Source organism: Pelophylax lessonae (genome assembly GCF_965119305.1).
Source record: "Pelophylax lessonae genome assembly, chromosome: 1".
Classification (NCBI taxonomy): domain Eukaryota; kingdom Metazoa; phylum Chordata; class Amphibia; order Anura; family Ranidae; genus Pelophylax; species Pelophylax lessonae.
The window spans coordinates 353,295,664-353,320,487 of NC_138768.1; the positions used below are offsets into that span (position 1 = coordinate 353,295,664).

The following is a 24,824-nucleotide window of genomic DNA, read 5'->3' on the forward strand; positions in this document are numbered from 1 at the left end:
TCACTAGTCTGGAGGTAGTTGGCATTCTACGGTGGGCAGAACGTTTCGTTCCAGCCCTCTCCGCTGTACACATTAGAGGAGTGGAAAACTGGCAGGTGGACTATCTCGTTCGGCAGGCGTTGGATCAAGGGGAATGGTCCCTTCATCCGGAGATTTTTCACCAGCTTTGTAACTGGTGGGGCACCCCGAGGTTGATCTTTTGGTGTCTCAGATAGGTGCAGAGGTTTGTGGCACGGTCACGGGATCCTCTGGCGGATCCCACAGACGCACCGGTGACCTTGTGGGGCTAGTATTGCTAGTTACGACCTTCCTTCTCTCAAGTTTCTGCTGAGACTCCTGCGCAGGATCGAGGCAGAAGGGCTTCTGGTCATTTTAGTGGCCCTGGACTGGCCTCGCCGGTCGCCTGGTGCGGCTGGTCGCCGATGTCCCTTGGAGACTACCTCTCAGGAAGGATCTGCTGTCCCAAGGACCAATCTTCCATCCTGCTTTACAGTCGCTCTTTGACGGCTAGGCTGTTGAAAGCCAGGTGCTGAAGGATAGGGGTTGGTCTGCGTCGGTGACTCCAACGCTGCTGAAGGCCAGGAATTCTAACTCTAGGGAGATCTATCATCGTACGTGGAAAATTTACATTTTGTGGTGTGAGTCTCTTGGGGCTCACCCTCGCTCTTTCTCAGTGGCTCGGGTCTTGACCTTCCTTCAACTGGGGGTTGAGCAGAAATTGGCTTTGAGTACCATCAAGGGCAAGGTGTCTGCCTTTGCGGTCTTTTTTTCAACGACCTTTGACCTCACACTCCCTGGTGCGTACCTTTTTTTTTTTAGGGGGTTCGACACTTGGCTCCTCCAGTGCGGTCTCTGTTACCTCCTTGGGACCTCAACTTGGTGCTCTCAATTCTCCAGAAGCCTCCCATTGAAAATCTTCAGGAGATTCCTCTGCTTACACTGTCCCAGAAGGTCACCTCTGCTCGCCGGGTGTCAGAATTGGCAGCGTTATCTTGTCAGTCACCTTACTTGGTTCACAGAGATAAGGTGGTGCTTTGCCCCTGTCTGTTGTTCCTACCAAAGGTTGCCTCTGATTTCCATTTGAACAAAGTCATTGCTTTGCCTTCCCTGTGTCCAAGGCCAAAACATCCTAAGGAAATTGCTTTGCATGCCCTGGATATGGTTCGGGCAATTCAGGTGTACCTGGCAGCTATGGAGTCTTTTAGGAAGTCAGACTTTACTTTACTTGCAAAACTATGAGTAGGATTCAGATCAGAACACCTGTCAGATTTTTATTGCAGTCTGTTCTCCACTAGGGGGATTCCACCTTTCTATCCGGTCTGTTTAGCATTATCACTGAAAGGGAATCAAAATACCAAATTTTGGGTTGTTACCAGAACAGGAATAAAGGGGAAATCCTCATATAGGGAACACTACGTAGTTCTGGTGACAACCAGAGATTCCCTCACTTTGGAGGGATTTCCTCTCGCTTCCTGTTTTTCTTGTAGGACAAGGAAGGGAAATCTCCCCAATGGGACACAGATGGGAAAACGTTCTTGGTTTTAACCACTTCTTTCCCAGCCTATTGTCAAATCACATCTAGACGATACATTTGTCGTTCAAGGCAAAAGTCATAGGACGTCCTTCTGGAGCACGTGTGCCCATGGGCCATGGTGTGGTGCGATGACTGGTCAGTACTAGCCCGCTGTAACAGTATCATGTGATCTCTGTGACCAATCACAACAGATCACATGACAATTTTAAACAATGGATGGCTTCATTTCGTGCCATTCATTTGATACAATTGTGTTGCTAGCTGTAATTGGTAACAGAGATCACATGGTACAGACAGGGCCAATCACAGCCCATCTGTACCATATAATTAGCTGTGCCTAATCACAACAGTACACACAGAATGAATCAGTTTTATTCAGTAAAAATGGTTGCTTATACCTGTGAAATTCAATGGTATAAGAAATCAAAATGTGTAAAAAAAAAAAATAATCCTAATTTCTTGAGCAGTATTACATTTTTTTAATGACTATTTTAACAAAGAAAAATAAATAATTATTACAGATTATTTTATTTTTTTTTACATATTGTCAGCAGTCAATGTCCCTGATCACCGCCACACCAGTTATATGATGATGCTGTACTGCACTGGTGACAGTATGTAAAAATAAGTAAATAAATATTTTAAAAAATACAGTTTGGCCTACATTTTCGAAGAAAGATTATTTATTTGTAAAATTTTACAACAGAAACTAAGAAAACGTGTTTTTTTTTTTTTTTTTTTATTTAGCAAAAAAAAAAAAAAAAACAGTGGTGAATAAATACCACCCAAATAAATATTTGTATGAACAAAATGATAAAAATGTCATTGAAAAAACGTGTTTTATTTCTCAAAAGTTTTTTGGTCTTTTTTTCATTTATTTAGAAAAAAAGTAATAAAAACAGTGGTGAATAAGACCCCGTTCAGACAGGGGCGACACGACTTGGTGGGGCGACCTCTGCGCGACTTGCATGGACTTCATATCATTGAAGTCCATGCAAGTCACATCCAGGTCGCCCCAAAGTAGTACAGGACCCTTTTTCTAAGTCGGAGCGACGTGTGTCGCTCCTATTAGAACGGCTCCTGTACTATTCAATGGTGAGTGACCCACCGCGACTTGTCAGGCGACCAAGTCGCCTGACAAGTCGCGCTAGTGTGAATGGGGTCTAAATACCACCAAAGAAATATCTATTTGTGAAATTTAATTGAAAAACGTGTTTTATTTCTCAAAAGTTTTTTGGTCATTTTTGTTTATTTAGAAAAAAAAAAAAAACAGTGGTGAATAAATACTACCCAAAGAAATATCTATTTGTGTGAACAAAATGATAAAAATGCCATTGAAAAACTTTTTTTTTTTCAAAAGTTTTTTTGGTCTTTTTTTTTATTTTTTAGCAAAAAAAAAAACTGTGGTGAATAAATAACGTGTATACCACCCAAAGAAAGATCTATTTGTGTGAACAAAATGATAAAAATGTAATTGAAAAACTTGTTTTTTTTTTTCAAAAGTTTTTTGGTCTTTTTTTCGTTTCGTTAACAAAAATAAAAATAAAACAGTGGTAAATAAATACTGTACCACCAAAAGCAAGCTCAATTTGTGTGAACAAAATGTTAAAAATGGCATATGGGTACAGTGTTACATGACTGCACATGTCATTTAAAGTGTGACAGTGCTAAAGGCTGAAAATTGCACTGGGCAGAAAGGGGGGTAAAAGTGCCCAGTGTCAAAGTGGTTAAAATAGGGACATTCCCTCCAAATGAGAGCTACCTTTACCAGGTCAGTACTGCAATATTGTGGTAATAATGTATCAAACCTGCAGCAGCAGTGCATAGTCTCCAATCAGCTTCTACAGATAAGCTTTGTAAATAAAAGATAAAAGCTTATTGGTTGCCATGCCCAGCTCTTACTGTACCGTATTACCATTGGAGCTTGTTTTTCTTCCCAACCAACAGAATGGCCGCTGCATTTTAGCAGCGACATAATTTTCGACAGATTCCCCACCTCCAGCGCGCACTGGAATGCTGCGCTCTGTTCTAGCAGTTTCTATGACACTGCAAACGTCATCATTTCGCGACCGCAGTCCTCTTTTTTTTTTTTCTATCTTCCTTTACGAGAAGGAACTGCTGGCTTATTACTAGTGAGTGTACAAGCTTAGGCTTTCTCACTGCAGTGAAGCTAACAAAAAAAGAAAGCGACGAGAACCCACAGTGAGCGAAGGCACGGAACACCGGTCACTACAGACTGTCCCAGAGTTCTGTGCGGTGACGTAGTGGTGACGCTGTGCTATGAGGAAGAGCTGTTAGTGCGGCCTGAGCTGCGCCAGCACCGCCCGAGAGCCGGAGAGCGCCTGACACATGGTGTACCCAGAGCTGGCTCTATAGGAGACATCACTCAGGACCGGCTCATATAGCTTCCTCCGCCATACTAAGCGGCTGTTCCATCCTCTCCGCCTTCACACAGCCATGTCCGAGCCCCCCGCACCATCCTCTTCCTCCTCCGACTCTCCGAGGATTATTAAAGTCACAGTGAAGACCCCCAAGGAGAAAGAGGAGTTCGCTGTGCCGGAGAACAGCAGTGTCAGAGAGGTGAGAGAGCACACCTTCACCAGGAGAAGAAGCCTTGTATATTATCAGATGTGGGCTGTGTGAGGTGAACACAATGTGTAAACGAAGGCTTTTTCTTCCATTTGTATCCCTCCCCATCAGCCACTGACATTTCCCTCCACTTCCTGTCCTATAGACACAACAGGAAGTGAAAGGAAATGGAGAAATCATCATCCTTAGTTGTCACTAGTGATGGGCTCAGGTGTGTTTGGGATCGTAGTCCCAACCCACCTGAGCAATCCCGCTGGGAAGCAGACACTGCACACCGCCAATCACTGGCAGTGAGACATTTCCTGTTCCACAGCTGCACAGACAGGGAATTGCCTCACTGCCTGTGATTGGTGGTGTGCAGTGTCAGCTTCCTGGCTGGACTACGATCCTGAACACTATTATTAAGTAATATAGGAATTAACCACTTAAGCCCCGGAAGATTTTACCCCCTTCCTGACCAGGGGGTTTTTTGCGATTTTTTTTTTTTTTTTTTTTTTTTTTTTTTTTACTGCGTGACTTTAACGGACAATTGCGCGGTCGTGCGACGCTGTACCTAAACGAATTTCACGTCCTTTTTTCCCACAAACAGAGCTTTCTTTTGGTGGTATTTGATCACCTGTGCGATTTTTTTGATCACGCGCTATAAACAAAAAAAGAGCGTAATTTTTGCAAAAATAACGATATTTTTCACTTTTTTTTATATGAAATTCCCCCCCAAAAAAATTTAAAAATCAAAATTTTTTAACATTTTCGGCCAATTTGTTTTACGCTACCTATGTTTGGTAAAAAAAATCGCAAAAAGCGTATTTTGATTGGTTTGCGCAAAAGTTAAAGCGTTTACTATCAAAGGGAAAGATTTTTGTCATTTTTGGTGTTTTTTTTTTTAACGAGTAATGGCGGCGATCTGTGATTTTTTTTTTTTTGCGGTACTGCGACATTGCGGCGGACAGATCAGACCCTTGACTGACATTTTTGACACTTTTGGGGGTACCAGTGACATTACTGCAGTAATCAGTGCTATATATATGCACTGTTACTGCAAAAATGACACTGGCAGGGAAGGGGTTAACAGTATTGGACAGGGAGGGGTTAAGTGTGTCCTAGGGGCGTGCTTCTAACTGTGTAGGGACATTGCTATTGGTGTAAAAACAAAGATCAACGGTCCTACATAGTAGAACCGTCTGATCTTCATTTTTACACAGGGAGAACTGACAGGCGGCTTGTTTACATAAGCCGCTCTGTCTTTCTCCCGCTGTACCGGCGATCGTAGTGTGACCGGCGGACATCGGGTCCGCCAGTCACACTCCCGCACTCCTCCGTGAACGAGCCTCGGCGGGCGCGCGCTCGCCCGCTATTGGCTCTAGAAGGAGTGACAGGCGAGCGACGTAGACCTACGTCACTCTGCCTGGCCGGGGCTGACTGCCGCAGTAAATATACTGTGCGCAGTCGGCAAGCGGTTAACCTCAAATATCTCCTATTAGAAAAAAATGGGATATATTTAGGGAGTGGATAGTTAATTACATAAATTGCGCAAAAAGATTATTTTAGGTGTTGTGAAATATCCCACACTACATAAATAAGTGTGTACACGATCGTGGGATATCTAATGATGAACAGCGAAAACAACCCCTTATGTATATATTAAAGCACTTAGTCCCTTTAAGAAAAAATTGGGTATGTGAACCCTTAAAAAGTTGTGACAACCAATGACACAAACTGTGCAATGTGCCAACAATGCAGAAATTCTAACAATAATAATAATATTGTGTTATATAAGGTGAGGTAGTCCTACATAGGGGTTTGTTTTTACTGTTCACTATCGTGTACACACTCTTTATTTAAAGTGGAGTTCCACCCTAAAATTAGACTTGCCTCCATCTTCTGGCTCCGGGTCACCTGAAAAACAAATAGATAATCGCAATTTATTTTTATTTTTTTTTACTTACCTGGTTTAGAAGAAAATATACTTACCTTACTTCCTCTTCCTCCCCTCGGCGGCCACGGCGATTCGTCACTTCCTGGCTTTGCAATGATTCCTGGGAGCTGAACGTCATCGCTCCCAGGAATCAATGCGCCTGCACCGGCCCCGACGTCAGTTCCAGTGCAGGCGCCGTCATACCTTGCAAAACAGCTTCTGGGCATGCCGGAAGTGACGGCGGGGCCGGTGCAGTGCATCGTGGGACCGAAGAAGACGGAAGAGGACACAGAAGAGGATCACGCTGGCTTCAAGCTGCCCACACCTGAGATGGCAGCGCTGGACAATACATTTTCAAGGTAAGTATTTCTCCTAAAAGGTAAGTGCAACCCGGGACAGATCAGAGGCTATCCATTGTGGAATGCACTAGCCCTGACTGTCCCGGGGGTATTTTTATTAAAAAAAACGTTCCCAGGGTGGAACTCCGCTTTAAGTGTGTACACGATAGTGGGATATCTAATGATGAACAGTGAAAACAATATGTGTGTGCATGTATATGTGTGTGTGTATATATATATATATATATATATATATATATATATATATATATATATATATATATAATTATAGGGTTGTTTTCACTTTTCATCATTAGATATCCCACGATTGTGTACACACTTTTTTTTATTTATGTAGTGTGGGATATTTCACAACACTTAAAATAATCTTTTTTCACAATTTATCAAGATCCAAGCAGTACTGATTCACAAAATGTTTAGCAGAATGTTGACAAAACACCATTCTGCTAAACATTTTGTTAATCAGTATCAGTACTGCTTGGATCTTGAAGAAGGGGACATACCCCGAAAGCTTGTCCTGAAAAATTGTATGTTAGTGCAAATAAAAAAAGTATCACGGACAGTACTCAATTGTCTCTGTCGCAAGTGCACTAATACGGCTACAATTACCTCATTCACAATTTATGTAATTCACTATCCACTTCCTAAATATATCCCATTTTTTCTAATAGTAGATATTTGAGGTTAATTCCCATATTATTTAATAATAGTTTGGTTCATTCGCTAGCAAGAGCAGACCCGGGGGGGTAGGTGTTTCTCACCTTTCAATCATTTTTTTTTGTATCAATCATTTTTCCATAGCAGGAGGGGGCCTAGCAGCTGCTCATAAATATTTGTAATCACTTTAGATATTTAACTAATATTCAACCCACATAGGTGTCTCCTGGCGCGGGTGATTATTTCTGTTTTACACGCTCCAGAAACACACCTGAGCACAATCACTAGTTGTCACCAGAACAAATGTCCCTTCTCTGAGAATTTTCTCTTCTGGTGAAAACTGATAAGTTTGGATTTTCCCCCACTTTCAGAGTCACCACAACAGAGAAAGTCAGAGCTTTAACCCTTGCTTTCTCTATCTATCCAAACTTAACAAAGTTTTGGCTATTTGTATGTTATTTAAAGGATAAAACCTAACTAACACTAAACCTGCTCTTTGCCACATTCTAAACCTAATCTATCTAAACATGTAAAGCAAAAATCACTGTACTTGCCTATTCTGCACCCAAACCGGCCTGGACTCCAGCGCCAGAAGCAGTGTGCAAGAGAGGACCAACAGCGGCTGTGAATTGAATTGAATGGGAAGGGATGTCACCTATAGACTTAATATGGGGCTTCTGTTGTCTAGTGCCTCTCCCGCACCTGCTTCCACGCCGAAGCCGCTGCTGACAGCTCAGCATGGGACCTGATCTGGTGCAGAAAAGGTAAGTACAGTGATTTTTGCTTTACAGGGTTAGATGGGTTAGGTTTAGAATGTGGCACAGAGCAGGTTTACCGTTTGTTAGGTTTTCGCTGGACTTATCCTTTACCACTTCCATACCAGGCACTTTCACCCCCTTCCTGCCCAGGCCAATTTTCAGCTTTTAGTGCTGTCACACTTCACAATTGCGCAGTCATGAAGCGCTATATCCAAACAAATTATTATTTTTATTTTTTTTATTTTTTTTTTTCAGACCGAGCTTTCTTTTGGTGGTATTTGAAAACCACAGATTTTTTTTTTTTTTTTGCTAAACAAATGGATAAAGACCGCAAATTGAATTAAAAAAAAGTTTTTTTTTTTGTTTTGTTTCTGTTATAAACTTTTGTAAGTAATTTTGCGCCTTCACTGACGTCGACTGATGAGGGGGCACCAATATGCAGCACTAATCAATGCGCTGTTTATCAATGCAGATTCTCCCCCCATCACAAAAGCCACTTATCAGCTCAGGTCTACTCACGCGCTGTCAGCGTAAGTAGAGGAATGGCAATAACCAGCACTTCCTAGTGGCACTGTGATCAGCTGTGATTGGACACAGCTGATCACATGGTAAATAGCCTATGTCATAGGCTCTTTACCGCGATTGGAGATGCGCTGTGTCCGAGCGATACAATGCACCACCCATCGCTACATTGCTCGCCTCCAAGTGGCATGTTCTGAAGGACTTCACATGACATCGAGTAAGAACGGGAAAGCTACCACCACCGCCAACATTTTGCTATAGGTTAGGCGGGATGTGTTTTGGTTGGTTTGCGCAAAAGTTATCGCGTCTACAAACTAGGGGAAAGATGTCATTTTTATTTTTTATTTTTTTTTACTAGTAATGGCGATCTGCGATTTTTAGCGGCACTGCAACATTGCAGCGGACAGATCAGACCCCTGACATTTTTGACACTTTTGTGGGACCAGTGACATTACTTACAGTAATCAGTGCTGAAAATATGCACTGTTACTGTAATAATGACACTGGCGGGGAAGGGGTTAACCCAGGGGTGATCAAAGGGTTAAGTGTGAGCCTAGGGGAGTGTTTTCTAACTGTATGGGGGAGGGACTTGTGAAATGAACACTGAGACCTGTGATCCTAAATAGGAGGATCACAGGCGCTCTGTTCTCATTCCAGAGAGAACAGTCTGCTGTGTTTACAACAGCCGACCGTCGTCGTCCTCTCAGCAGGGAGCGATCATGGTGCCCGGCGGCAATTGCTGCCGCCAGTCCCGTGGATCAGCATCCCTGCTGCCCAGTGGGGGTGGGCACGCGCAGGTACGGCGGTTTGCGCAGCTGAGCCAGCCTGCCGCAGTATATCTGCGGCTGGCGGTCAGCAAGTGGTTAAAGTGTTACTGGATCCTGCATTCACTATATCTGGTCTCCTACAGTACATGAAAATTAAATTATTTAAGTGAATTTAAACTGCTAAATTCCTGCTCTGATCAGCAGTATATAGCAGGCTTAAAGACTTCTATCAGTGTCTAGATAAAGCTTGTAGGAGGAGTTTTCAACACCTCTTGACTGTCCTATGAGGCTGCATGACCCCTGCCCTCTGTCTGGACAGTGCTGATTGGCCCTGTGCTAATCACATCCCCCCCCAAAAAAGCTCTCTAGCAATACATACCAAACTGAGCTCTGTACTTTAAGCAGATGGATTGAGGACAGTAAAAGAAGGGGAGTATCCACAATGCAGAGAATTAACGATTCTCAGTGCCGTGGGTTAAGCCTTCCATCTGGGTATGACACATAGCCAGACATCCCAAGTCTCCGGTATGTCGGCTGCAGCTGCCTGACACCTGGATGATATCCTGGCTGTCTGTTGTCAGAGCTCAGCTGTCAGAATGGAGCCAATGCTTCCTATATAGTTTCGGCTTCGTTCTGTCACAGATGGAGTGACATAAAATGCAGTCCGCCTGTGAAAGGAGGCCGAGGAGAGCTGCAGGAAGCACCGGCTCTGCGCCGATCCTCTCACTCACTCTTCGCCAGCAGTACCAGCCAGGAGTACCCGTCAGCAGTAAGTCACATGTGCTAGGGGTACAACTAGCCCCCAGCGCATAATTGTAAGTATCCCAGCATGTGCAGTGTTTCTGACTCCTACCACCATCACCACTTCAAATCACTGAAGTAGTCATGGTGGTTAGTGTTCCTTTAATATCTCTCAGAAGTAAATCTCTGTATACTGATTGCATTGTATTTGATCATCCTCTAGTGTTAAATTGGTGGGGGGGGGGGGGGCGGGCGGAGTGCCACCTCCCTAAATTGAGTTTTTGCAGGTTGGGGTGTCTGCGTAGTAAAAATGATCAGCTCACATTTGTGTAGATGCTGGGATCAAGGGTGTCCCTGGGATGCTGGCATTGGTATTGTGGTGGGATTACTAAGGTATTGGAGGGGAAGCCGTCGGTCGCGGCGTAGCCAGCGTGGAATGCAAATGGCGCACCGATACAGGAACTAACATCAACTGAGAGACTATGTATTGTGGTTTTTTTCTTCAGACATAGGCCCGGGGACAATGCACCCTTCATCCCTCTTCGTGAAGTGTACAGTGTTGCCATGCTTTTTCAAATGTGAGCTGTCTTTATTTAACCCATTATTATCATGACAGAGGGGGGGGGGGGGTAGTCACAGCTTTACTTCAAATGGTTTATAATCTATAAAAAAAGATTTTGAAAATCGTGATCTTCATTCTAAGCAAAAAAAAATTGTGTTCCTTGATAGCTTGTCTCAACTGTCAGAAGAAGGGACAGAGAGCTGAAGTTACATCCTGCAGAGCTCATTGAGGGGAGCTTTGAGAGCTTATTACAGGGAAGAGACACCCCCCCCCCCCTTCACACAGGAACAGAGCTGAGGCTATCAATCAGCTGGAGATCTCTCCGCTGTCACCTTTCTCCTTTTTTTCTTGGTGGCACCGTGGCAGGAAAACCTGTCAGTGGTTATTCATGCAAATAGCAGAGGAATGGGACAATTAATAGAAATTACACGGGGGGGGATTTATAAAAACTGGAGAACTCAGAATCTAGTGCAGCTGTGCATGGTAGCCAATCTGCTTGGAACACCAACCAACCAACACAACAACACTGGACAAAAGACGGCCGATCGGCCGGCCGATAATCGTTGCGTGTGTACGAGGCATAAGAGTTGTCCTAGTCGGATGCGGAGGACAACATAAGCCTTGAGGCCCCTATACACCAGGTTACCAAGCTCATTGAAAGAGCCCAAAAGGGCAGCCTCCAAGCATACAGCCGCATTGGTCCAAGAGCAGACCAACCACCAGCGGACTGAGACAATATAGCTGTTCAGTAATATACCAGGAAATTAGGCAATGCCAACCCTCCACATCGCACAGGGAGACACAAAGTAGACTTCGCCAGATGCCAAAGGCGTCCGCCCCATAGAAAGGTGTTTAACACAATGGAAAGAAAACCTGTTCTCCATACAGGGCAGTTAGTTTTGAAATGTATAAATACATTTGGGGAGGAAAACCATCCTGATAAGATTGATATGCCCCATCAGGTTTAAGGGTAGGGTCCCCAGAAGGAGCATCTATTACGCAGTTGTATGAGCAGAGTGTGGATATTGAAATCGTAAAACCGGGCAGGGTCTCGCTAAATATGGATACCTTAATATTAGAAATCAACCTACAATAGTGGGGTAACTATCGCTGTAGCCTTTGCCAGGAGGTCAAGGGCAAAGAGTACAGATTTCGACCAGTTAATGGGAGCGCCCAATGAGCGCTAGCACTGCTCGCAGGTATGAGTTGACACAATGCAGATACAGAAGGGCATAATCCGCATAAAGCTAAACCTTTTTCTCCAAGGGACTGATCCACAACCCTTCAGCATGGCGGGGAACCCAAATCAATATGGCCAATGGCTCCAGAGCCAGGGCAAAAAGGGAAGAAGAGAGGGGACACCCTTGGCGGGTACCCCGCTGTAGGGGAAAAACCTCAAAAATCCTATCCTTAGTTTAGATACGTGCAGTGGGTGCTCGGTATAGTATATTGAGCCAACTAAGGAACTTGGGACCAAACCCAAATCCAGGGCTCGACAAACCCTGGGCGCCAGGTCGCATTGCACTCACCAAGTGCACGGACTACAGCGCCATCCGATAATTGAGGCCGCGGCTTTTTCGGCCTTCTTCAGGGAGAGAACGGGGAACTGGCGCCCTCTTGTGGTGGCCGGGAGTTTGACAAGCTGTCACTAATGGCTGTTTCCTCAATGCCTGTCCATCTCCTTCCCAAGAGGAGATGAGAGGGAAGTTTTTGCAGGCTTCATCTCCCTGCCCACTTACCTTTGCTTAAAGGTAAGTGGACAGGGAGTGTGGTTATTATTATATATATAATATATTTCTCTTAATATCAAAGCTTTTAGCATATCACACCCCTAGGGGGCGGTCCCCTCAGTCAATACCTCCCTGCTTCCAGCATTCTTAACTCAGTTTTCAATTGCCTAGCTTAGGAGTAGCTGGCTGTTCCTGTGCTGGGGCTTTCAGTCTCAGCCTTCTATCCTCCTTTTTGATTTTATTTCAAGTGTTTTTTCTCTTTCTTTTACTTGGCTGTTTTTTTCTCAGCATTAGTTTAGTTTTCTTCGGATGAAGATAGATCATGCGGAGCTGGGTCTCGGACTGGCCACCCTGGATCCCAGGGCTGAGAGCCAGGGGTTTCTCCAGCCTGCCATCGAGCGTTCAGCTCAGGTTTTCCCTGGCATATTGAACGACCCATCCCTGTTCGCTGCAGGGATGCTGCCTGTGAGGTGGCTACCTCACCGGACGCCATTTGCGGTTTCGCACCGCAATCCACTGTGTCCTGGCTGCGACACTCCCTGTCCTCAGTACAGCGGTTTGGTCGCTGGAGACGGCTCCCCACGCCATCCGGAATGGTAACTAAAATTCTATGTGGGGACCTGTCTGTTTGGGTGTCAGTCTGTGACTGTGTGACCCACATGTCTGTGTGAGTGCGCTCCCTGTCAGATTCCTGTGTGGAATAGCTGCCTTTCTGTGGGCTGCGGGGGGGCTCTCCCGCTCTGCTATGTGTACTGTATGGGCAGACTGGGCTCAGACATGCTGTGCGGCGGCCGCTGATGCGGTCCGCCATTGTTTGGGATAAAACTGTGGTAACCGGCCCTGTTTAATACAGCGGTGTGTTTTGGCGCCAAACGCCGCCATTTTAGCGGCGGTCGATCATGCAAGCACATGTCGGCGCCATTTTCTTGTTGCCTTAATTCCTCAGCCGAGCGGACATGTTTGTGGAGCCTTCATAGGCTATATAGGTCGGTCAGTCATTGCATCACTTCCTTTTTCACTGGAACAGCGATCGGTGGCAGCAGCTGTGTCCTCTCTCCAGGTTTTTACCTTCCTTATCCTGTATTTCCTTGCTCAGTGCTCCTTATCCCTGCGGGGGTCGGTACATACAGTAGTGTGCGGTGGGCTGCGCTCGCCGCGGTTTTAAAGGGGCAGTCCTTTTTTTCAGTTGATACTGGGGCATGGATTCTCAGGATTGCAAGTTTCCTCCCACCCTGGTGGGGGGCCAAGGGGCTGCTGCATCCCCCGAGGGGGTTGATCTGGCTGCTGTTGTAGCGAATTTGGCTTCTCAGGTGCAGATGCTAATGGCTGATCGATCCGCAAAACGGCCCAGGTTATCTATTTCCTGTGATTCAGAGGGCGATGGGGCTGCTATGGCTGTAGTGCCCTTCTCAGGGTCTCGTTCATCTCTGGACCTTGTGGGGTCCGAGGGGGAGGCTGAGGTAGAAGGAGTTGATACTTCTCCCCCTGGCTCGCCTGAAGAGCTTGAACTCATGGATGAGTTGATTACTTTTATCAAGGAAACCTTGCATCTGCAGGATGAACCATGTCCTCCTGCTTTGATGTCCTCTTATGGGACGAAAAGGAAACGCAAATCAGCGCAGGTTTTTCCCTGCCCTGCGGAATTTCAGCGCGCAGTTGATGAGCAATGGCGCAATTTAAAGAAGCCCTTTACTGTGCCAAGTAAGTTCAAGCTGCGTTATCCATTTACACCCACCACTGATGAGCGTTGGTGTGTGCCGCCTCAAGTGGATCACGCGGTGGCAGTTTTGAATAAATCCACTGCGATTCCTGCTGAGGATACCCCGGTGTTCCGGGACCCTACGGACAGGAGATTGGAGTCTCTGGCCCGTCATGCTTATACGGTTGCTGGTTCTATGCTGAAGCCTATTTTTGCTTCCATCATGGCAGCCCAAGCTATTGCGGATTGGACGCAGGTGCTCAGGCGTACCCTGGTGGCTGACTCTGCTCCGCCGACAACATTAGCTATGATAGATCAGATTCATCAGGGTGTCATGTATTTGTGCGATGCGGACTTGGATTTAGTCCCTTTGGCTGCACGCCTCTCCAGTGTAGCGGTGTTGAACCGTCGCCTAATATGGCTGAAATGTTGGTCGGTTGACCAATCCTCTCGCAAGACTCTAGCTAATCTTCCCTACGCGGGATCTCGCCTTTTTGGCGAGTCTTTGGATACTCTGATAAAGGGAATTTCCGGGGGTAAGAGCACTCTCTTACCCCACATTCACAAGAATAAGTTTGTTCGCGGTAAGAAGAATACCTCGTTTAGGCCCCCTCAGGGGTCCTTTCGTGCCTTTCGGTCGCAATACAAGGGCAAGCCCTTCAAGGGCCAAGGCTCCCAGAAGAAGCCGTGGGCGGGTAAGCAGAAGTCCGGCCAGTCCGGGTCCGCTGCCCATACCAGTTCGGCCTGAAGGGGCGCCCTCACCCGGTTCTGGGGTGGGGGGACGTTTGCTCGGTTTTCTTCAACCCTGGCTGGCCTGCATTCGGGACAGGTGGGTTCAGGAAATCGTTCGATCTGGATACAAGATCGAGTTTCTCTCTCAGCCGGCGAGCAGATTTTTTCCTTCAAATCTTCAGCTGTCTCCGGAGCGTTTGCAGGATCTGCACCTGGCGGTGCGGGACCTGCGGGCCCAGGGAGTGGTGGTTCCGGTGCCTCATCGGGACAGATTTCGGGGGTTCTACTCCAATCTGTTCACTGTGCCCAGAAAGGAGGGCAAGGTACGTCCGATTCTGGACTTGAAAGCTCTGAACTGCTTTGTGCGGGTGCGCAAGTTCCGCATGGAATCCCTGCGCTCAGTGGTGGCTGCCCTGAGTCCGGGGGAATTCATGGCCTCCATCGATCTGAAGGATGCGTACCTTCACATCCCCATTTTTGAGGGTCACCGGAGGTACCTTCGATTCGCCATTGCGGAGGACCATTACCAATTCGTGGCGTTGCCCTTCGGTCTCGCTTTGGCCCCGCGGGTTTTCACCAAGGTGCTTGCACCGGTCCTGGCCTTATTGAGAGCCTAGGGCGTCTCTGTCTTGGGATATCTGGACGATATCTTGCTTCGGTCTGCGACCAGTCAGGGCCTGGTGAACGACCTGTCCACCACGATGCAGACTCTGCAGGAGTTCGGTTGGACGATACATTTTCCAAAATCAACGTTGTGTCCGTCGGTTCGTCTTCCCTACCTGGGGATGATCCTGGACTCTGCTCAAGCGAAGGTCTTCCTGCCGGAAGACAAGCTCCGGACACTTCAGGACGAGGTCAGGTCCCTCAGGGACACTCAGTGCTCGTCCCTCCGGACATGTATGAGATGTCTAGGTCTAATGGTCTCGGCTTTCGAGGCGATTCCCTTCGCCCAGTTTCACACGCGGAGTCTTCAGGCGGAGATCCTGGCCAAGTGGGACGGGCGTCCGCAATCTCTGGATCGGCAGCTTTTGTTGAGCCGCCACACCCGAAGGGGTCTTTTGTGGTGGCTCCAGTCCCCGGCGGTGTCGGGGGGCAAGTCCTTTCGTCCTTTGTCGTGGACGGTGATCACCACGGATGCCAGCCTGTCGGGCTGGGGTGGTGTTCTGGGCGTTCTGTCCGCCCAGGGAACTTGGTCGGAGGAGGAATCCTCCCTTCCGATCAACATTCTGGAATTGCGAGCGATAAAACTTTGCCTTCTGCACTGGTCGGAACGGCTTCAGGGCCGTCCGGTTCAGGTTCAGACGGACAATGCCACAGCGGTGGCCTACATCAACCATCAAGGGGGCACCAGGAGTGCCCGTGCTGCTCGGGAAGTAAACGGCATTCTGTCGTGGGCCGAGACACACGTCCCGGCGGTAACGGCTGTGCACATTCCGGGGGTGGAAAACTGGCAGGCGGACTATCTGAGTCGCCAGGCCCTGGACCAGGGGGAGTGGTCTCTTCACCCGGATGTCTTCCAGATGTTGTGCGCGAAGTGGGGTCTTCCGGATGTGGACCTGTTCGCGTCTCGTCTGAACAACACGGTGGAAAGGTTCGTGGCAAGGACGCGCGATCCTCAGGCAGACGCCTCAGACGCGTTAGTGGCGCCCTAGCATCAGTATCGTCTGATGTATGCCTTTCCACCGATTCAGCTGCTGTCCAGGTTGCTTCGCAGATTGGTCTCGGAACCGCACGCGGTGATTCTGGTGGCACCGGACTGGCCTCGCCGGTCTTGGTACACAGACCTCGTAAATCTGGCAGTCGACGCTCCGTGGCGCCTGCCGCTTCGGGAAGACCTTCTGTCTCAAGGGCCGATATTCCATCCTGCTTTACAGTCGCTGGCTTTAATGGCCTGGCTGTTGAAAGCCAGGTCCTGAAGGATAGGGGTCTCTCCCCTGAGGTTATTTCCACTTTGATCAAGGCTAGAAAAGCCTCTTCGGGAAAAATTTACTACCGTACTTGGAAAGCGTATTTTGCCTGGTGTGAGTCCAGGGGGTATTCCCCTCACTCATACTCGGTGTCGAGAGTGTTGGCCGTTCTTTTTCAACGCCCTGTGGCGTCTAATTCATTAGTTAGCACCTTTGTTCAGGGGGTGCGACATTTGGCCCCTCCTAGGAGAGAACCTTTGCCTCCATGGGACTTGAACTTGGTTCTGTCCGTGTTACAACAGGCTCCCTTTGAAAAGATCAGGGAGATCTCGTTGTCTCTGTTGTCCAAAAAGGTTGCCTTTTTGGTGGCGATCACTTCGGCTCGCAGGGTGTCGGAGCTGGCAAATTTGTCCTGCAGCTCTCCCTACCTGGTGATTCACAAGGATAAGGTGGTCTTGCGACCTAACCCATCTTTTCTTCCGAAAAGGATCTGGGAGTTTCACCTGAATGAGGACATTGTCTTGCCTTCGCTTTGCGCGAAGCCTAAGCATCCAAAGAAGGTGGCTTTGCATGCCTTGGATGTTGTTTGGGCGATCAGGGTTTACCTGTCATCGGCTAAGTCCTTTCGCAAGTCAGATTCCCTATTCGTCCTTCCAGATGGACCTCGGAAGGGCATGGTGGCGTCGGTTGCTACCATCGCCAAATGGATCAGACAGACGATTGTACAAGCCTATGCTTTGAGAGGGAAGGTTCCTCCTTTCCCTGTGAAGGCGCACTCTACCAGATCTCTGAGTACGTCTTGGGCCTTTCGTCATCAGGTTTCTGTGGCCCAGGTGTGTAAGGCGGCGACTTGGTCGTCCGTTCACACCATCTCCAAATTTTACAAAGTGGATGTTCAGGCATCGGCAGATGCTTCCTTTGGCCGTAAAGTTCTTAGTGCGGTAGTGCCTTAGGGTCCCTTGTTTGGGCCCTTGGCTGTTGGGGTGTTTTTACCCCTGGGTTACTTGTTCTTCCTGGGTTGTTGCTCCTGTTGAGCACGTTTTCCTGTTGCCAGGTTGGTTCTCTTACCTTGGTAAGGTTCCTTTCTCTGATGTGGGTACTGCGTTGCTTTATGCACGGCTGCGTTTTTTTTCCCACCCCTCATGTCTACACTGCTCTGGGACGTCCCATTGGTGAAGATTATGAAGGGGCGGCGACTGTCGAAGGACGTAAGAGAAAACTGAATTTTTGTAAAATCTTACCGTAAAATTCCTTTCTCTGAGTCCTCCGACAGTCGCCGCCCCCGCCCCTCTTTTGGGTTTGTTTATGTACTCTACTGCTATGCTACTGAAACTGAGTTGAGAATGCTGGAAGCAGGGAGGTATTGACTAAGGGGACCGCCCCCTAGGGGTGTGATATGCTAAAAGCTTTGATATTACCAAATCTTGTTGCCTAGCTACTCCTGCGGAGAAAAGGTCAATTACCCATTGGTGAAGATTATGAAGGGGCGGCGACTGTCGGAGGACTCAGAGAAAGGAATTTTACGGTAAGATTTTACAAAAATTCCGTTCTATATATATATACAGTACAGACCAAAAGTTTGGACACACCTTCTCATTCAAAGAGTTTTCTTTATTTTCGTGACTATGAAAATTGTAGTCGCATTTCAAGAGGAAGTCACCTGAAATGGTTTTCACTTCACAGGTGTGCCCTGTCAGGTTTAATAAGTGTGATTTCTTGCCTTATAAATGGGGTTGGGACCAGTGTTAATTTTGGCAGCAAATTTCAATTTAGTCTTAGTCTTAGGACTAAAATGGCATTTTAGTTTTAGTCCTATTTAAGTCTTCTGCAAGTGTTTTAGTTTTAGTCGTATTTAGTCGACTAAAACTCCAGTACATTTTAGTCGACTAAAACGCCCTACATTTTAGTCGACTAAAACTCATTTTAGTCATCTATAATCAAATGGGTGTAGTTCAATTGTAATTTGTAATGCATTATTTAAGCATTTCTCTACAATTTCCAAACTCATTATATACTACTGCTGGTCCTGGAGTGAAAAATCTAATATGTTATTATTTATGCTCTGAGCATGCACCAGTGTTAATTTTTGGCAGCAAATTTCAATTTAGTTTTAGTTATAGTCTTTTGACTAAAATGCCATTTTAGTTTTAGTCGTATTTTAGTCTTAAGACTAAAATGCCATTTTAGTTTTAGTCGTATTTTAGTCATCTGAATTGTGTTAGTCGACGAAAATGTTTTAGTCGGTTTTAGTCGACGAAATTAACACTGGTTGGGACCATCAGTTGTGTTGTGCAGAAGTCAGGTGGATACACAGCTGATAGTCCTACTGAATAGACTGTTAGCTGCTTTTTTCTTGCCATAATACAAATTCTAAGTACAGGAAAACGAGTGGCCATCATTACTTTAAGAAATGAAGGCCAGTCAGTCCGAAAAAATTGGGAAAACTTTGAAAGTGTCCCCAAGTGCAGTCACAAAATCCATCAAGCGCTACAAAGAAACTGGCTCACATGCGGGCCGCCCCAGGAAAGGAAGACCAAGAGTCACCTCTGCTGCGGAGGATAAGTTCATCCGAGTCACCAGCCTCAGAAATCGCAGGTTAACAGAAGCTCAGATTAGAGACCAGGTCAATGGCACACGGAGTTCTAGCAGCAGACACATCTCTAGAACAACTGTTAAGAGGAGACTGTGTGAATCAGGCCTTCATGGTAGAATATCTGCTAGGAAACCACTGCTAAAGAAAGGCAACAAGCAGAAGAGACTTGTTTGGGCTAAAGAACACAAGGAATGGACATTAGACCAGTGGAAATCTGTGCTTTGGTCTGATGAGTCCAAATTTGAGATCTTTGGTTCCAACCACCGTGTCTTTGTGCGACGCAGAAAAGGTGAACGGATGGACTCTACATGCCTAGTTCCCACCGTGAAGCATGGAGGAGGTGTGATGGTGTGGGGGTGCGTTGCTGGTGACACTGTTGGGGATTTATTCAAAATTGAAGGCATACTGAACCAGCATGGCTACCACAGCATCTTGCAGCGGCATGCTATTCCATCCGGTTTGCGTTTAGTTGGACCATCATTTATTTTTCAACAGGACAATGACTCCAAACACACCTCCAGGCTGTGTAAGGGCTATTTGACCAAGAAGGAGAGTGATGGGGTGCTGCTGCAGATGACCTGGCCTCCACAGTCACCGGACCTGAACCCAATCGAGTTGGTTTGGGGTGAGCTGGGCCGCAGAGTGAAGGCAAAAGGGCCAACAAGTGCTAAGCATCTTTGGGAACTCCTTCGAGACTGTTGGAAGACCATTTCAGGTGACTACCTCTTGAAGCTAATCAAGAGAATGCCAAGAGTGTGCAAAGCAAAAGGCGGCTTCTTTGAAGAACCTAGAATATGACATATTTTCAGTTGTTGCACACTTTTTTGTTATGTATATAATTCCACCCACATGTGAAATTCATAGTTTTGATGCCTTCAATGTGAATCTACAATTTTCATAGTCATGAAAATAAAGAAAACTCTTTGAATGAGAAGGTGTGTCCAAACTTTTGGTCTGTACTGTATATAATATATGTATATATATATGTGTGTGTATATATATATATATATATATTATATAATTTTTTTTTTTTTCCTCATCGCCATGCCACAGCCACACAGCCGAAGGCTCCTTTCACACGGGCTGTCTGATCAGGTCCGCCTGTCAGTTTTTCAGGCAGACCTGATCAGACCCTTCAGTCTCCTCTGTGGGGCAGTAATCTGCCGCCATCTGATCCTGGTCGCCGAAAACAGACGGATGGGTGTTCTATTTTCTATCCATCCCGTGGAACGGATCAGATGGCATCGGATGGAAAGAGACAGTGTGTTTCCATCCGATTGCGCTTAGAGGAGAGTGAGGTTCTAGTCGTTTTTATGTGTACATTTATTATGTTATTTTTTTGGAAATAAAGCTTGGTTGTTTGTTTAAAAAAAAAAAAAAACTGGCTCCTAACTTTTTTAGCTGGCTCCTAGATTTCAGGCAAAGTTGTCAAGCCCTGCCCAAATCTACTCCTCCTCACCTCCCAAAGATAACCCCACTCAATGGAGTCAAATGCCTTTTCAGCGTCTAAAGAGGCTTTATGAAGACGACCTCTTTTTTTTTTTTAACCTTTTTCTTAACCTATCCACCGCACACGACAATGGTGGGCATTCTGGTACTAACACACATTATCTGGGAGGGTCACTAACTGACCCTGAGGTCACTAGTGACCCTAATACTGTAAACGAACACTCTACTATTGATGTTGGGAAGAGGGTTAACATTTAGGGGCAATAAAGGAATTCGCTGTGTTTAACACGTGTAATGTGTGTTTCTTTTACTTTACTATCTGGCTGTTTTTTCTCCCTGCTTTTCAGGTAGAAGAAACAGCCAGTTCACTGTTCACAGTACACAGAGTTCTGTGTTTTTGTAAACACAGAACTGTGTGGGATTGGACAAAATTGAAACTCATTGGATGAAATCAGCTGCCAAACTCGTGCTGTGTCCAATCGCAGCATGGGTCGGCAGGGAGCATGCGCATCTGCGTTGCTGAACATAGAAAAAAGAGCCAGCGTACAGCTACAGTGCTTCACTTTTTCCATATTTTATGTTGCAGACTTATTCCAAAATGTGTTAAATTATTTTTCTCACAATTCTGCAAACAATATCCCATAATGACAATGTGAAAGAAGTTTGTTTTGTAATCTTGAAACTGAGTGATCAGGGGTGAAGGGCCTTAGTCAGGGAGGTAACCAAGGACCTAATGGTCACTCTGACAGAGCTCCGGCATTTCTCTGTGGAGAGTGGAGAACCTTCTAGAAGAACAACCATCTCTGTGCTGTGAATACTTTCTGGATGCACTGTATGTGATTATGTCTGCACCTGCTCGTAGTATATTTACTGTGAGTGGTCGGCAGGTGGTTTAATTTCTAAAAACAAAAAATCCCATAAATTGCTGCCTTCAAGCAGTGATTTCTGTACTGACTCTGCCTCCTGGCACTCCTCCTCTCAGCACCTCCTGTGGTTCAGATGGCAGGCTCTGTGAAATGTGTGACACAGCAGTATCTACCCACAAGGTTTGGTGAATGTGTCACAGAAATCAAGGAGGTAACTGTGGGGATCTTCACAAAGTAACTTTACAAATTCAAGATTCTAATGATTATTAGGAGTAAGCTAGAAACAATAGAAAAACAATGTGGAAACGGATATACAGTATGATTTTACATTTTGACTATAAATACACTTTATGTATTGGTTTTACCAATTTCATGCATGTCCCTTATTTACAGTGTATCCACAGTATACCCAGAACTTCATTTTTTTTTTTTTCCTTTTTATTTATTTTTTTTTTTTTTTAATTTTTCCTTTCTCTTACGTCCAACGACAGTCGCCGCCCCTCATATAGTCTTCACCAATGGGTATTGACTTCTGCTCCGCAGGAGTAGCTAGGCATAAGACTTGTTAGAAACAAAAGCTTTTAGCATAGACACACCCATGGGGGCTGTCCCACTGGTCAATACCCCCCCCTGCAGTAAGCCATCCCAACTCAGTTTGTCTCTGCCTAGCGTTAGGAGTAGATAGGCTTCCCTGTGCTGGGGCTACAGTCTCAGCCTTCTAATCTTTTCTTATGATTTTTCTTTGCAAGAATGTCAGTTTTTTCTTTGCTTTCTTAGCTGTTTATTTTGTCAGCTTTAGTTTTAGTCGGATCTTCGGATGAAGATGGAATTTGCGGACCTGGGAATCGGACTGGCCGCCCTGGCTCTCCAGGGCAGAGGGTCAGAGGGATACCCAGCCCGCCATCGAGCATTCGGCAATGGTTCGCCCTTGCGCTATGAACGGCCCATCCCTGTTCGCAGCAGGGATGCAGCCTGTGAGGTGGCTACCTCACTGGACGCTTATGCGGTTAGGTGCTGCAGTGTCCTGCATTTTGGTTGACGGCATTCCCTGTCATCTGAGGACAGAGGCTTTCCGTTAATAGAGGCATCCGGTACAGGTAAGTACTTTTCTGTGTGGGGCCTCTGTCTGGGGTGGCAGTCCTGTGTTGCTGTGTGTCCCCTCATGTCTGTGCGTTTTGTGGGGCTCCCTGATGCGATCCCTGCGGGGGTCTTTTTTATTGCACTGCTGGCGCTTTGTGGTTTTGGGGGCCCCTCTCCTGTGTCACTTTCAGTGTTTGGGAGGTGCAGACTGTGTGTGAAGCGGCTGCTGCGGCTAAAAACCGCACGGTCCGCCATTTTGGATGTGGGCAACATGTCTGGCTTCACTACGGGCTTTGCTAACAGCTTGCTGTGTGGTGTTTTGGCGCCATCTTGTGTGTGGCAGAACGATCGTTCCGAGCACATGTTGGTGGCCATCTTGCCGAAGCCTCCCATTACTTTCTATGGGCAGCCGTTTTCCCTTAGCCTTGCAGCATATAGTTCAGCCTCTGGTGACCTCACTTCCTTTTCCTCTGGAGCAGCGATCGGTGTGGTAACACTCTGTGGGGCTCTGCAGACTGTCTCTTCCATATCTCTTTTTTTTATCCTTCCTGGCTCAGTTTTGTCCCTTTTGGGGGGTCTGTGTACACAGTGTATTTAGCGTTTGGCTGCGCAATCCGCAGCGCTTTTAAAGGGCCAGTACTTTTTGTCATTGTTTTTTGCAATGGAATCTCAGGACAGCAAATTCCCCCCAGCCTTGGTGGGGGACCCCAGTTCTGCTGAACCCCCCGTTATACCTAAATTGGCCGCTGTGGTGGCGACTTTAGTGTCAAAAATGGAGGTGCTGATGGCTGAACGAGCTGCTAGGAAAAGGCCTAGATCACCTTTCTCCTCTGATTCAGATGGTGATGTGGCTGCTGTGGCTGGCGTGCCCTTTTCAGGGTCTCGCTCGTCCCTGGAACCACTGGGATCTGAGGCAGAGGTGTAAGGGGTTGATGATTCTCCCCCGGGGTCGCCTGAAGAACGCGCAGCTATTGATGCGTTGATTTCTTCTGTAAAAGAATCACTACATTTGGAGGATGAGCCCACTCCTCCGGGCATTGTGTCCTCCTTTTGGTACACATAGGACCCGCAAGTCGGCGCATGTTTTTCCCTGCCCCGCTGAGTTTCATCACACTGTGAATGAACAATGGCGCAGTTTGAGAAACGCCCTTTTATGGTGCCTAATCGGTTTAAACTGCTCTACCCCTTTGCGCCTTCTACGGATTCGCGCTGGTGTGTGGCTCCCCAGGTGGATCACACGGTGGCCGTGTTAAACAAGGCTGCTCTGGTTCCCACTGAGGATACCCCGGTGTTCCGAGGTCCTACGGACAGGAGGTTGGAGTCTCTTGCCCGCCATGCCTACATGGTGGCGGGTTCCATGCTCAAAACTATTTTCGCTTCTGTCATGGTGGCTCAGGCGGTGGAAGATTGGACTAAGGTGCTCAGACGCACTCTCGTGTCTGATTCTGCCCCCCCCCCCCCTGGTACGCTGGCCATGGTGGACCAAATTCATCAAGGGGTCATGTATTTGTGCGATGCGGCCTTGAATGAGGCCCCTTTGGCTGCACGCCTGTCTAGTGTTGCGGTACTTAACCGTCGACTGATCTGGCTGAAGAGCTGGTCAGCTGACCAGACATCACGGAAAACTGTGGCTGATTTTTCCCTATGCAGGGTCTTGCCTTTTTGGCGAGGCTTTGGATACCTTGGTAAAAGGAGTCACTGGGGGCAAAAGCACTTTGCTGCCCCAGATTTCGAAGAACAAGCCTTTTTGCGGCAAGCGGGGTCCCGCCTTTAGACCCAATCAGGGGTCCTTTCGTGCCTTTAAGCCACAAAACAAGGGCAAACCTTTCAAGGGCCAAGGTGGCCAGAAAACGCCCTGGGCGGGCAAGCAAAAGTCCGGCCATGCCGGTGCGGCAGCTCAATCCGCCTCTGCCTGAAGGGACGCCCTCACCCGTTTCAGGGGTGGGGGGACGTTTGCGTGGTTTCCTCCAACCTTGGCTGCTCCGAATTCCGGACAGGTGGGTTCAGGAAATCATTCGATCAGGATACAAGATCGAATTTCTTTCACGGCCGGCGGACAAATTCTTTCCCTCAAATCTTCATTTGACCCCAGGGCGCCTCATCGGGACAGGTTTTGGGGGTTTTATTCTAATCTGTTCACTGTGCCCAGGAAGGAGGGCAAGTTGCGTCCTATCCTGGACCTGAAAGCTCTGAACTGCTTTGTGCGCGTTCGAAAGTTCCGTATGGAACCCCTCCGCTCGGTGGTGGCCTCTCTGAGTCCAGGGGAATTCCTGGCCTCTATAGACCTGAAGGATGCATACCTGCCCCATTTTCGAGGGTCATCAGAGGTACCTCCGGTTCGCCATAGCGGAGGACCACTATCAG

At 47.0% G+C, this 24,824-nt stretch overlaps 1 protein-coding gene across 1 annotated transcript in view; it reads left to right on the forward strand.

Moving 5' to 3' along the window:
- Positions 1-3,757: 3,757 nt before the first annotated feature.
- The window catches only part of UBQLN1 (ubiquilin 1), a 124,556-nt gene continuing 103,489 nt past the window's right edge, over positions 3,758-24,824 (forward strand). The window contains exon 1 of the mRNA XM_082248183.1: positions 3,758-4,114. Coding sequence (XP_082104309.1) covers positions 3,992-4,114 — 123 coding nt within the window. The 5' untranslated portion in view covers positions 3,758-3,991. The remainder of the gene's footprint in view (positions 4,115-24,824) is intronic.